At 52.2% G+C, this 15111-nt stretch overlaps 1 protein-coding gene across 1 annotated transcript in view; it reads right to left on the bottom strand.

Moving 5' to 3' along the window:
• Positions 1 to 15111, bottom strand: part of ITGB5 (integrin subunit beta 5) — a 101609-nt gene that overhangs the window by 23087 nt on the left and 63411 nt on the right. Inside the window, exon 10 of the mRNA XM_015571321.1 lies at positions 9739 to 10168. Within this exon, the coding sequence (XP_015426807.1) occupies positions 9739 to 10168 (430 nt within the window). The remainder of the gene's footprint in view (positions 1 to 9738; positions 10169 to 15111) is intronic.

The raw sequence follows: 15111 nt of genomic DNA on the forward strand, positions 1-15111 counted from the left end.
ATGTGATGACCCTTTAATACAGTTCCTCATGTTGTGGTTATTTTCGTTCATAAAATTATTTTCGTTGCTACTTCATAACTGGAATTATAACATAAATATCTGATATGCAGGATGTATTTAGGCGACCCCTGTGAAAGGGTCGTTCGACCCCCAAAGGGGTCACGACCCACAGGTTGAGAACCGCTGCTCTAGGGGGATGTGGTCACAGTCAGTCTTTGCTCCCACTACAGTTCTTGCATATTGTTCAGATATCACAGGGCTCGGAGTGAAAGACTTCAGAGATACGAGCAATGATGCGTCCTTAGTCTCAGGGCCTTGGCTTAGTGTCAACGAACCAGCCCTGACAAGGTCAACTAACAGTGCTTCGCAACAGGCAATTCCCTGACAAGCCCCTCAGCCTTTGCCTTCACCTGCTGGGCCACATGTATCTGTGCAGCCGAACAGGACCCCTACTAAACAAATAAGGCTTTAAGCCAAGCTTCCCCAAACCTCAACGTTACTTTCTGAGATGACGGCACTGGCTAGAAAGTGGACTCCTCTGGCAAAGGCACGAGTCCGCCCAAAGGTTAGCTTTGCCCTTCTGGTCTTACACCTGACTTCTCAATGCGCCTGCTGGCCTCCAAGTCCCTCTGATTACCACCACAGTTCACACGAGAGCAGCAAGGGAAGGACTTGGTCTCTAGCCCAACTCTACAGATCACAGGGAGATTAAGGTAATGAAGGGAAGATGGAAAAATCCCATGTTCTGTAATGACCTCACCTTTCTGGGTTCACAGAAGTCTGTAAACAACTGAGTGGGATGAACCATCGTCCTCAGAGGACCCTGAGAATGCTGACTCAGAAAGGGAAACAGAAGGCCTGCAGCCAAAAGAAACAGCGCTACTGCAGACTGACACTGGGTTTGGCTAAACCTGCCCCATCTGCCTGGCAGGCTCTTCTGGGGAAATGCCAGTCACACCTGAGGAGTCATGAATGCATGCGAGGGTTTCTATTTTCAACCTGGAACACCATCACTGTTGTGGTCGGTGAGCAGTTGCCATATTCCACCCTCAGCTGGCCGCTGCTCAGAGCCTGGTGCAGGATCTCCAGGATGGGGCTGGTTTGGAATGTCACATGAGTGGGCCATGCTGACGCCTGGCTGAGGAGTCCGGCCAAGCCATGAGATGGCAGGAAGCAGCCGCCCAGCCCCCAGCCCCCAAGGGTTAAGGGAGGTGGGCTTTTCTTGGGTCAAGGCTTTGGGCCAACCTCACTGAGGAGTGCTGCCAACCTGCCAATCCCCTCAGCCACCACCTCCCACGTGGTCAAGTCAGTAACAGCCACATCCATCTCCTGGAAGAGTAAGGACAACTCAATGAGATCATCCTGTGGAGAGTGTTTTATAAGTTAAAACAGGCCAACGAAGGTTCATTTAAGGAAGGTTCATTTAAGGAAAGTGGGGTCAGCATAATCAATAACAAAGCCAGCACCCGCTGAACACTAAGAGCAACACTCGGTAGCTTTCATTAAATAATAATCATAGGCCGGGGACCTATGGTCCATGGTCCGTGTGTGTCCTTCAGCCTGGTCCACTGTGTCTGATATATTCTTACGTAACCCAGAGACACCCACTTAGGAAAACAGAGACTAAATGTTCCCTAAAATGTTGACCAAAATAAGGAGCATTTATTGGATAAGACTTGGAAAATGTGGGCTAAATGCTTGGCTGGTAGCAGGGATGGCTGAACTCATAATCCCAATATTTGGGAAGGGTCTCAGCTAATCAAAATGAGTAAAATTAGGTGAAAGTTAGGTCACTATTACTTGCAAGGCTCTCCTTGTCTGAATCAATAATCAAGAATCACAAGGAGCTTTAGTCTAGATTCTGGTCCTCAGTTACCCCAAATGTGAACAGTCAAAGCAGGTACTACACAGTTGACCTACTGTGTGTGATTGGTGGCGTTAAAAAAGGCATGAGATGCACATCATCCCACTATTAGTGCTTGCTCATGATGAATGCGAAATACTATGAAATTAGCCTCAGTTTGTTTCCCAGGAAAGAAAAGGGGTATTAAAATAGATTCTCCTTGTATTATTACATTCGCCTATTGCTGAAGAGCAACACAGTGATGTCGAACAGCATAGCACCCTGGGAAGTATATTTTTTAGCTTGGGGACAGTGGAGTCATTTGATCAAGACTTTTGGGGGTAGTGGTTGTGGGCTGGGGTGATAGGAGGCCCCCTCCTGTGGGTCAAAGGGCAACAGGTAGGGCTCAGAAAGGTGCCCTGGAGAGAAGAATCAAAACTCCCAGCAGGTCAGACTAGCTCAGAGCAACTTCCAGACACCCAGGAGAGACCAGATCTGGGTGGAGTTCTTAGGTCAGAGTTCTGAGAGTCACAGACACTAACCCCGCAGGAAAACAGGGCTCCAGCCAATCCTGCCCCACCCGGCCAGAGGCACTGAGCAGCAAAGGCCTGCAATCAATGATGTCACAGTTTCCAAAATCAAGACCAAATTTAAAGTGGTGGCTCAACACCCAAGAAATGAAACCAAAAGGACCTTAGAAACAACTCTTTCAGTCACAGAGGTCTCCCATGTTTTCAATTTAACTGAAAATGAAAATTTTTCTAACATGTTCTATAATATCAAAAAGCTATCCCTGGCCTGGTTTTCTCAGTGGTTAGAGCATCAGCCCACAGACCAAAGGGTTGCAAGTTCGATTCCTGGTCAAGGGCACGTACCTCAGTTGCAGGTTCCCCAGCCCCAGTAGGGGGTAGGAGGCAACCAATCAACGTGTCTCTCTCACGTGGATGTTTCTCTCTCTCCCCCTCCTTTCCATTTTCTCTAGAAATCAATTGGGGGCAGGGGGGATATCTTCCAGTGAGGATTAATAAAAAAAAAAAAGAAAGAAAAAGAAGCTTATACCACCCAAATCTATACATGACATTCACATGTGTTCCTAGGATTTTCCTCTGCTTTTGGAATTTCATTATTTCCTTCACAAGCCAAACTTCATGACCTTGAGGACCAGGCCTGAAGTTCAAAGGCATGCATAGAGTCCTCCTGCTCCCATACTTCTCTTTCCAAGTAGAGAGAGAAGGGCAGTGAGGTGAGATCCCATGCTTAGATTACTCCATTTTCACAATCACTGGCGACTTGTTGCATAAGATGTTTCTAAAAACAACATCTGAGCAGTGAGCAAGGGCAGTAAGAAAACTCCATCCCCAGAGCTAAGATCGGAGCACGGAGCAGGGCAAGTTCTCAAAGCGGCTTCCCAACACTTCCTGTCTCATATAAATCTGGATGGTGAGGGGAGAAGCTTGAAGGATTCAGATCCTCATTCCTCAACCCCAGGAAGCCTCTGAGAAGTGGGAAATCCCAGGGGCCACAAAAAATGAGAAATTAATTCAAGACCACAAACAACTCCAACTCTGCACCCACGGTACCCAGTACCACTTGGCCTATGAGGGTTGCTCACTGAGCTCTTGTGGACCGAGAAGAAAGCAGCAACCTACCGAAAACCAAGCGACCCTCAGTGCGAGATCATTGTTTCCATGTCTGTGGCCTCACTGTCTAAGATCAGATACTTATTAAACTCGGGTTTTTCCAAAGAACTTTCTCCAACGACAAGCTCTGGCAGCTAGCTGACTCCAGATCTAAGCAGCCCAGCTCGCCTGGTTTATGTGACTGGTCTGAAAGATGCATTGTGTGCTTATGTGACGGGGGCCTACATTTCGGGTCCTTTTTGACTTTCAATTGAACCTGAGCAATGTCTGGATACAGATGTTACCGTTAGAGAATTCCTGACCATGGAATACCCACTGAGAACTTCCAAAACCAACATGTTCTGATGCCATGAATCTCTCTGATGCTCACCTGTGTGTAAGAAAATGTTCTTTTGGGAAGGGAATGGGCAGGTAATAGCCTTTACGTGATACCCCTGGGGAAGAGGCAGTGTGCCGGAGGTTTCACAGTAGGGCCCTATTTGATGCTCACGACGACCCTCTGGGGGATCTGTCAGAGAGGGTCCACGGAGAGTCTAAGGTCACAGGCAGAAGGGCACTGCCAGGCTTCAAGTCCAGATGTGAACATGCCCTGGTCCTCAACCACTCTGATAAATGCTCTTTGGTGGCAATATCTTGAATGGGTATATTATTCCTCATAATCATACTCACTGAAGAATTCTGTCACACGTTCTGCTCTCAGAGCCACTGTATCCTCAGTCCTCCAAAATGGAATGTGAGCCCCGTGGCCTCTGCTGAGATGTAGCATTTACACCCCATCAGGCGAGGACACCTGCTGCGTAGCACATGCCTCTGAGGGAGAGGGGCACTTTATCTAGAAAAAAATACATATCCTTTGCATCCTCATATTTACAAATAGCAGTTGGTAACCATGAACACACTGAGCAGAGATTAGTATTTGTGGGAAGAACTTTCTAGGCCTCCCACCTGGGGCACACAGTGGGAGCCATCCCACCAAGAAGCCCCTTTCCTGGGAAATAAAATGTCCAATCTTGGCTTATTCAAAAGGTACTTGGGGCCCTAACCGGTTTGGCTCCGTGGATAGAGCGTCGGTCTGTGGACTGAAAGGTCCCAGGTTTGATTCTGGTCAAGGGCATGTACACCCTGGTTGCAGGCACATCTCCAGTGGGGAGTGTGCAGGAGGCAGCTGGCCGAAGTTTCTCTCTCATTGATGTTTCTAAATCTCTATGCCTCTCCCTTCCTCTCTGTAAAAACTCAATAAAATATATTAATTAAAAAAAGGTGCTTGGGGAGTCCTCTGCCAGGGAGCCACACCGGAGACAGTCCTGTGACAAGTCATTTACAAAACATGCACTTAGCCATGGAGTGACAGAGGTGGGATCTGTGCCCACAGCCTCGGCAATGGCCTAGGGCTGCGAAAACTGCCTTTCTGAAGAAAACAGTACAAATATGGTGAGAAGTTCTTTTATAAACATATCTGGATAACTGTGGCCACAGAAAGTGTTTCATTGGCAAGAATCAGGAAGTCCAGAACCAGGCCACGCTGCCAGAGGCTCTTTTAACTGGGGAGGGTTCGCAGAGCCTTGTGAGCCTTCTGGAAACCATCGCCCTGGCCCGGAGCTTATGCTTAGGTGCCGGCGCTGCCGCTAGGACTGACAGCACTAGTGTCGCTGTGTAGTTCTCCCTTTTTTTTTAATGTTTGGGAGAGAACTGCAGATGCCTCCTGACCTGTCACAAATGAAAGGATATTACCTATATAAACATATCTCTATACTGGATAAACTGCCCAAATAGCCTGTTAGATGCAGTAAAATATACGAGAATTTACTTAGATTACTTTGGGGACCTCACAGTCACATGACCAAAAGGGTGCTGTAAGAAATCCTATATCCGAATTGTTTTAAATTCTCTCAATATGTGAACCCCAAGAAGCAGACTATACCCTAGTGCGGTCATTTTAAGTACAGAGGCTCAAACAGTTCACCATAAAGGAGTAACTCGAACCCCAGGAAACGCGCTGTTTGGGTGCAGAAACCAGCAAAGAGCAACAAAGTGTGAGCAATAATATTTTATTGCAATAAAAACAGCTTCCCATATTCTACTAGCAACACTTTACGAGGCTCACGAGGACAGAAGCCCTCCCGATGGCCCCCGGAGCTCACTCTGCACACACAGGTTCGTCTGTGGGCAGAACCTTTCCCTTCTCCGAGTTCTGCTGCCTCCAGAAACCACAGGGAGACACACCAGCCCTGACTGCCCTCGTGTTCCCGGGACAGTGTGTCACAGAGCAACAGCATGGCTGTCCAATTGCTTCTAGACCTTAGTTTGATCTGCCTCACCGCTAACTTATATGGCATGTAACCTCCTACAAACCTGTAACTGCTTGCATTTCCCCTTGGTCCTGGCTCTGGGTGGGGGAGCTGGGGGGATGGACTCTAAACCTCTCATAGACGGAAAGACCAGAGAGAAGTGGAAGGAGCTGTCCCAGCAGTTCTGGCCCTGGCTCTACCTCCATCTCCATCTGAAGACAAACCACAACCACAGTCCCCTTGCCGGACGGGCTGCAGGGCCCAGGGCTGAGGAAGACTGAGAGAATGCTGATGTCAGCTGCCTGGGAGTCTCTGAGTCAGCATCTTTAAGACCAGAGTGGTTATTGGGAAACAGGCTTTCCCCACAAAAACACCACATGGAGCAGGAGCCCAAGAGCTCAAAACCAACACGCACAACCCCAGAGTGGGGCTCCAAGCCCTTGGCCACGGATGCAAAGGAACCGAGAAATGGAGACCCTCCCACACCCGCTCACGGCCACCTTCTGTTGAGTTTGAGAGACAACGAAGGAATGGAGAGCTGGGAGCTGCATGGATGCTCAAGGAGCCGCTGCCTGGGCGTGTTATGAAGTCCTGCCCGGAGCTGGCTCCTTTCAAGTCCTTCCTCAATAATCAAAACAACAGTGACCTCATTCCAGAAACTGCTTTCCCCAGGAGGACTTGGAAAGCTTTACGTTTCAACCCGTTGTTGCTTTAAAGTGAAGGGTTTGGAAAGGAGGCTCACTGGGGATGCGATGGAAAGGGTCGACGATGGAGTAAAATAACTGAACTTCAGTGCTTCTTAGGGTATAATAGTATGGGGGAGGGGGCGAGGGAGCAAGTCACGAAACTGTACATGGCCACAGTCACACACGAACTTCGAAAAAAGTTTAGAAGGAAAAATACTGAGTCTTAAAGCATGAGTGATGGAATTATGGATATCTTTCTTTCTCTTCTTCAGAACATTCCAGACCCCAGCAGGACCCTCCACCTAGCTAGTCATGCTCTTGACTGCGCGCACATGTGCACCAGTGAGGGTGAGACAGTCCGTATCTGGCTCACCAGGTGGCACAATCAGTCCCGTCACCAAGGAGACAGACGGCACAGAACTTCCTGGTATTTTTCCGTTTTCTTTAAGAATATGCATGGCTTTCCCAGTGTGGGGGGAAATGACACCACATGTCAGCAATCCCGGGAGTTAGCGCATGTGGGACCCTCAAAGGCTTCCCGAACCTTCGTGTCTCCACTGCACGGAGGGAGAGGAGAGGGGGAGGGCTCTGGGATGGCAGACCGAAGGGCAAGACCAACTCGGAACTGCGCATCCTGGTGGGGGAGCCAAAGAGCTGCACTTCCACTCAGCTACAGGCAAGACAACTCCCGTTTCCAAAGTAACAAGTTCTCACTACGGAGGCCTCGCACACCTCATCCAGCACCCGCCCTTCACCTCCAGGCTCGGGCCCACTCCCAGAACCGGGCCCATCACAGAGCCTCCCCAAGACAGGTTGAGGAGGCCTCTCTGCGCCTGGGCCGTGTCCTGCCAAGCCCAGGCCAGGCCCTGTGTCTATGCCTTCTTCAGTTCTCAAAACAATGCAGAAACAGGGGTGTCGGCCGCGTTAGAGACAGCAGAGCTGAGTCCAGGACAACCCGCGCAGCAGGCGGATGAGCTGTGGAGACGGAGCGTGCCTGTCGCTGACTTGGAAGCCCTGGCTGCCCGGCAGCCGCTGGATGAGGACCTATCGGAGGATTATTTCTGGCTCCTGAGGGGAAAGGAGTGACAGTTCTGTGAAAATATTTGCTAAAATGTTTAAAAACAAAACAAACACTGCTGAAAGCCAACTGCAGACACTGCCAGGCTCCCTGGAGCTTTTATGGTAGCTGCTCAGGGGCTGGAACTCTATCCCACCGCTGGGCTCAGGGGGTGGCGAGGGGGGAAGCTGCCCCTCCCCCGCCACAGCAGCAGCTGTGGCTCCCAGCGCTGTGTGGCACTGACTCTCAAGGGGGTCAGCGAGCCCTCCTTTTGTGCCAGGCAATGAGCTAGGTGCTTCCTCTACATTCTCCTGTTGCTCAGAACAACTCTGTGCCCACGTGACCCAGCAGCACGTGGTGTTATTGGAATCAGAGCCAGATCTGCCTGATCCTAAGCATGTTTTCTGCTAACCCTGCCGGATCCAGCCAGCTAATCCAATCCATCATCCCTGGACGGGGGAAGAGTGGGCCCTTTGCATGTTCAGCACATCAAATCCTATCACTTCTGTGGCATTCCGGTGTCCTGCACTTTCTGGAGCCACTCCAACTTTTGAACACGTTGGTCCCACTGCACCCAGGGGTGCACTCATGCATGTCTCACGGTGTGGTCAGCCCTGGGAGGCCCCACTTGCTGACCGGCCTCTGTGCAGCCCTCAGCACTTGCTTCCTCCGCTCACAGGGACAGCTAGCTCATTTACATGTTGTGATCGGCTTCACGTATCTGTGGTTTATCTTCCCTGCTGCCCTCTAAGTTCCTCTCAAAGCAACGCTTCCCAACCGGAAGGCCATTCTCAGGAAAGGAATCCTGGAAACAATAGAATCCACACCAGACCCACAGCAGAAGACACTACAGCCCCACCTACAACTGTTCTGCTGCCTCCATTTGCAGTGGCCTCGTGTGGGATGCAATGGCCTCGTGTGGGATGCAATGGCCCTTCGGAGGCATGTTCTTACACTATCCCATCGGCATTCAATTCCCAGAATGGGAGCTGCCCAACTGTAATCTCACTGGAATCCATGTAAAGTCCTAAGCCCAGATTTAAAAACCCAAGTGCTCAAACATGACACAATGAAAACCTGGCTGGGTTGTACTTCAAAAAAAGTGTAAAGGCTTCAAATGTTGGTAGTAAAGTTAAAAACAAGCTCAACAGTATAATGTGACTGTTGAACAGGAAAGTGAAGGTATCGCTAGGATGTGCTGATGGAAGTGGCCTGGGCAGACCACAGGAAGCAAACGGCCCGCTGAGCCCTGGGCTGAGCCCGTTACGCAGAAGGACAAATATCGCGCTTGCGTCTGGAGAAGGACAGAGAAACATAAAGACACTCCAGATGTTTGACAGGCTCTCATATGGAGAGAGGATCTAGAATGCAAACCACTGGGAGGAAGTAACTGAGGAACAATTTTTTGTTCAATATAAGAAACTTTCAAACTGTGCCTGTGGGAGGCAGAACATGGCCCCCACAGATGTCCACGGCCTCAACCCCGGAGCTGCGTCTGTGTGACCTGATGTAGTAAAAGGGGCTTCGCAGCTACGATTCAGTCAGGGGTCTGGTGGGAGGCTTTTCCCCCCTTTTTGTGGAGAGGCAGGAGCGTCAGAGAGATGTGGCATCTGTGGGCACTGCACTGCCTGCTCTGGAGGTGGAGGCGGAGCTACAGGCCCAGGGATGCTGATGGCTCCTAGAAACCAGGAAAGGCCAGGAGTGGGTTCTCCCCCAGGGCCGTTAGGAGGAACGCAGCCCTGCCGACACCTGGGCTGCAGTCAAGTAACACCATCTCAGACTTCTGACTTCCGGAACTATAACAGAATAAACCTGTGTTGTCTTCAGCCACTAAGTTACTGAACACTTGTTAAAGCAGCAATCAGAGATGAATGCGACAACCAACACGGGAATAACCGCCACCAGCCGCAGTGAGCTCCCTGTCCCAGGAGGCAATCAAGAAGAGGCGTAACGTCTACCTGCCAGGAATGCTGTGCAGGCAAGTCCTGGGTGAGCCACGACAAATGGCTCCAATGCTGAGAGCCCACGTCATGTGGTGGCTACTTCTCCTGCTTTTGTATTTGACACACTGGTCCCCACCCCCCGGCCTGGTGGTGGCAAGGCTTGCCCTGTTGCCTCCCAGGAAGACAAGGGTAGTAAGGTAAAGCCAGGCTTTGGGGGATGTCCCCACAGCACCTGGGGCTGGGCCTGGCTCAGAGCAAAGGTGCTTGCCCGGGGTGCCTACCTGAGCAGAGGACGCCTCTGTTCCTGGCACAGGAGAAGTTGTCGCACTCGCAGAAAGGCCCGTAGATCTTCCCGAACTCGCTCTCGAAGCAGGAGCACTGACTGCAGCTGCACTGCCCGCGCCCGCTGCACAACGGCTTGCCCTCCGCCTCGCGGCACAGGTTCTGGTGTCCGCTCGGGTTCTCCCCTTCCTGGCACTCACACTTGCTGCCCAGGTAGCTGGGGTTGCACTCACACAGACCGCAGACGTAGGTCCCGTTCCCGCTGCATCGGGGGCTGTCTGGCTCCTGCCTGGCGCTGCAGCCACACCTGCAGTTGTAGGTGACCCCCACCTCCAGGCTGTCCCGGAACCCCACGGGCCGCAGGGTGAACGTGTGCTCCGTGTGTTTGCCTGGGCAGCTCCGAGCCTCCACCGACACTTCAAAGGATGCCTGGGCAGAAAGAAGAGAGGGGACATCGTGGGCATGATGAGCCAGGGTATCTGTTTCTGCCTCCCAATCACCCAGGGCCCTCCCCAAGACAGGTTCCTCTGAGGCCTCAGGGTAGAGCTGTGGCTCCGCCGGCCCTGTCCACACATGCACCTGGTCCCAGAGGAAGAGGCCTAGGCCAGCTAGCTCCTGCACACTTGCCAGGCATGGTGCTTGGTCCTGAATGTTCGTGATCTCTTTCAATCCTCACAATCTTGAGGAAAGACTCGGTCAAGGGTTCTTTTCTCCCCTTTCTTTTCACCTATATTCTATCCTCTCCCCATTTCCATTCTGAAAATCTGTGCCAAGCACTGCATCACCTGCTCCATGAGTGCAGGGACCCCGGGGTTCCACAGACCCCTCTGAAGAGGTTTCCCCCTGCTGGAGAAGGGACAACAGGACACTGGGTCCCTCCCAGGGAACCCGCCTTCTCCAGACACACCTAAAAGGACCTGAGTGGTCCTCACAGCTGCATCTTTCATAATCAGCTCACAACCCTGAGGTCGTAAGGAAATCATCGCTGATGAAATGTGCTACACACGTGAACAGACTGTCTGTTAAAGTAGATTTTTATTGATTTTAGAGAGAGGAAGGGAGAGGGGTAGAGAGATAGAAACAACAATGATGAGAAACGTTGATTAGCTGCCTCTTGCATGCCCCCTCCTGGGGATCGAGCCTGTAACCCGGGCATGTGATCTGACCGGGAATCAAACAGTGACCTCTTGGTTGATGGGTGAGTCACACCGGCAGGGCCAGACTGTTTCTTTTTAAACAAAGCATGTAAGGAAGCATTGCTGACCCCTAAGCTGCTTGTGCGTTGCCCTGGAAACAGGCAGCAAGGTGGACCGAGCTGGCAGATGGTGGGAAAGATGCCTGTTAGCTGCCCACTCGGCTGCAATGGGAGGAAAGCGAGGGCACTGCTTGGTGATTCTCCCAGGAAGTAGAGCACAACTCTTCCACTCCCCTCCTCCCACTGAGAACGGAGCCATGTGTGGTTATATTCATCCAGCACTGCCCTCAGAGCAGGGCACTGTGGAAATCCAGACAGGGATCTGGCACACCCTGACGAAATGCCACCTGAAGTGCTTCTCCCTGAACAGTGGTGCTTCTCTTCTGAATGGTGCTGCTTCTCCCTGAACGGTGCTGCTTCTCCCTGAACGGTGGTGCTTCTCCCTGAACAGTGGTGCTTCTCTTCTGAATGGTGCTGCTTCTCCCTGAACGGTGCTGCTTCTCCCTGAACGGTGGTGCTTCTCCCTGAACGGTGGTGCTTCTCCTCTGAACGGTGGTGCTTTCTCCCTGAACGGTGGTGCTTCTCCTCTGAACGGTGCTGCTTTCTCCCTGAACGGTGCTGCTTCTCCTCTGAACGGTGGTGCTTCTCCTCTGAACAGTGGTGCTTCTCCTCTGAACGGTGCTGCTTCTCCTCTGAACGGTGCTGCTTTCTCCCTGAACGGTGGTGCTTCTCCTCCAAATGGTGGTGCTTCTTCTCTGAATGGTGCTTCTCTTTTGAATGGTGGTGCTTCTCCTCTGAACGGTGGTGCTCCCTACACAGACAGAGGCCTGGGCCCACTCCAGAAACTGACTCAACATGTCTGGCCCAGATGTCTTTATTTTTCAAGTCTCCTCAGATCATTCTGAAGCTCAAATGGGTTAGTAATCAGTTTAATGATTGTTATCCTTAATCCTATTATTTGGGCTGAAATACGGCTGAGTTTTAAAAAGCCACCAATTACTGGCTTTACAGGGCACTCTTTAGGTAATGATGTGTACTTCTGGCGAACACGGAACGTATCTTGCTCTAAATGTTCTATAGATCCCTATCACTTCTGGATCTTTGCTAATTCTAAAAAGCCTCCCTTCAGATACTGTGATGCCTAGAGACACCTGGGGGAAGGGGTGAGGGTGGAGGTATGAGAGTCTGGAGAGGAAGACAGACCCAGCTGTCTAGGTCCTGGAGACCATCCTCCTGGGCAGCAAGCCTCGGCTTCGGGGAACTCACAGCAGACACCCAGGAGTCAGCATTAGCCAAAGGGGGGTCACAGGAGAGGACAGTGAGCTGAGGACCATGACCAGGAGCCAGGGTCAGAGGACACTGGGAAAGCAAGCCAAACGCGACAGTGGGGACTAGCCCACCCTCCATGTCTATGTGAAAGCAAGTTCAGAACTAAGTTCAAAGGCCCTGAGGCACAGTAGCAAGACGGGGACTCACCGGGCAGTGAAATCTGCCTTATGACAGCACACACGGACAGTACCCAGGTGCCAAGTACCCACTGTGCAGGCATTTCCATGAGCGGTCCCTCACATGCCCCAGAAGGAGACGTTCTATTTACCAGAGATAAAATGGGGTCTCCCCGCTGGGGAGGGTTGGGCCTGTGCTCTCCTTGGCATGTTACCTCCTGGAAGCGGGAATGAGACAGGTGCCCAGTGTCCACCTCTGGGTACAGAGGGAGAGGCAGCCTGGCTCACTGTGGAGACTAGAGGGTGGCCCCCAAGGGCCAGAGGCTCCTCCAAACCCTCCTGCCGGGCTCAGGATGACCCAGGCCTGCAGGTGAGAAGCGAGGGGAGACCGCACCTGACCAAAGCCTCCACGGGGACATCGAGCATGCGGAGATGACTCCCCTCTTCCGAAGCTCGGGGAACAGCTGTGATGGCTCCGTGGCCTCCACTTCGCTGCACTTATTAAATGGAAAGCCCTGCCCCCAAAGGCATCTGTGGGCAGACGTGGAATAAACGACAAAGGAGTGACCTGGACCAACAGCCAGAGGCATTTAATTACTGAGACTCTGTGGGAGTGTCCCTCTGTGAGCATCACCTCCCCCAGGAAATCTTGCCTGCGTCACGGGGCATGGTAGCCAAAGAGAGAATGAAATGTCCTGAGTCTGGCCGATGTGTCTGTGTTTGCTGGGAGTGAGTGAGAAGTGAGGGGAGCCCCGGGATCCGTGCTGGCAGCTGATCACCCAGGATTTAGAAAAGCTCCCGCCCTGGCTGCCTGGCTGGGGAGCAAGGAGGACCCAGCTTTTAAGAAGGTCGGGTGGCCCTCATGCAACCTTCCCTCCCCCTGCCCCCCGCCCATGACCACGGTATGGCTGTTCCAGCCCCAGGGCCTGCGGGGCACAGGAAACTATAAAGCACTCGGGAGCAGCAAGTAAACCTGTCCTGCGACCCTTCCTCTCAGAGCCCAGTTCCCTACGGGAGCAGGAAAGAAACCGGAGTCTGGCAGGCGTCGTCCCTGGTTATTCCGGCCTCCGACTGACACTGAAGGCTCCCAGTTCCTGGACTCCCCATTCTCTCACGCGGAGACGGGAGAGGAAGGTCAGGGACCGAGCAGCCCTTCCTCCCGCCCAGTCCTGTTATTCAACCCTCATTGGGATGCTCCCGGTTCCTCAGCAGGGCGGCTGGTCTGACCCACTCTTTCAAACGGGCCACCCGGCCCCCACCCCAAACCCACCCACCCAGGGCTGCCCGATGCCAAGCCCACCAGGAGCACAGGGAAACAAAGCACCGGGGGAGGGGGGGCACGGGGTACAAAGCCCGGAGGAGGGACAGGAACGGACAGTGCCGGAAGCTCACTGGGTCCTTTGTACTGGGCGTCAGTGCTCGCTGCACAGGCCGCACGCATGCTGATTTGTCAAGGCCAGCCCATGAGAAACCCGACTCCCAGGGCTGGGCCTCAGTCAGTCCTGGTTGGTGTGGGGTGAGGGGAGGAAAACTAGGGGGAAACCTGAAGTCACTGGAGAAGAGAACCTCACTGGATTGGGGGCTTTCAAGGTCTTACTGATGTAATACTTCTCTTTGAGGACATCCTTGTCCCTCACCCTGCCACCTCTCTGCTTCCTGCCCGGACACAGCCACCGCAGGAAGCAGCGGGAGCAGTAAAGCACCTGCCTGTGCAGTATTGGGGGCGCATTGCAAATCCCCACGAGACGGTAACTCGTGTTATTCCCTCCAGGATGAGGAGGCAATGATCAGTGAGACGAGCCGGTCGGAGTGAAAAGACTGTGGTTTGAGTTTCAAGTCCACTGCTTGTTAGGTGGGTGGTCTTGGGTAGGTCATCACATCCCCGAGTCTAGGCTGCCAGCAGCAACAGGTGCAGCATCCGATCCCCACCTGAGCCGCAGGTGTGCGGAAGGAGGGTAAAGTCACTCCATCAACTGGGATCCCTGAGTGGAGGCCCCGTTCTTTGTTATCATGCTTTGTCCTGAGACGAGCCCTTTGAAACAGGCACGACAGAGCAGAATCCCGGGCACCGAGAGGCCAGGTAAAGGTGATGTCAGAGCGCCCTGGCTTTGAACGTTCACTTTGCTACTCACTGGCTGTGGTGCGCTGAGCAATTAACTCGATTCTGCGTGCCTCAGTTTCATCTGTCAACATGAGTAACATTCTCTCCCTCCCAGGGAAGTTATTTGACTTGTTCACAAGGATGCCATTAGAAACTGCCAAGAGCCTGCCTGAATGAACCCAGGCGTCCGTGTGCTGCAGCCTCACTCTTCCTCTGCTCCGCTGCATCTGGTTCTCCATAAAAGGCCCTGTTTGGGTGGTTTTCACACATCATTCTTCAGCTTTCCTGACCCGCTGCACCCCATATTCCACCCACAGATCTATAAAACTCAGATGTTTTGGGGTTTGTTTTTTGTCATTTCTGCCTCTTTCCATTTTTTCATAAGTATCTCCTTAGACCAGCGGTTGCCAACCAGTGGTCCGAGAACCACTGGTGGTCCGCGAGGTCTGAAAGGTTGGCGACCGCTGCTTTAGACCCTGTGACTATGAGGCTTTTGTGTGTTCTTTTGTTGTGTGTTTTTTTATCATGACTTTTTTTTAATTGTTTTATTGCTTAAAGTATTACAAAGAGTATTACATAGGGCTCCTTTTTTCTTTTCTCCCCTTGACCCTCGCCTAGCCTCCCATACCCC

Source organism: Myotis davidii, unplaced genomic scaffold (genome assembly GCF_000327345.1).
Source record: "Myotis davidii unplaced genomic scaffold, ASM32734v1 scaffold9, whole genome shotgun sequence".
Taxonomy (NCBI): domain Eukaryota; kingdom Metazoa; phylum Chordata; class Mammalia; order Chiroptera; family Vespertilionidae; genus Myotis; species Myotis davidii.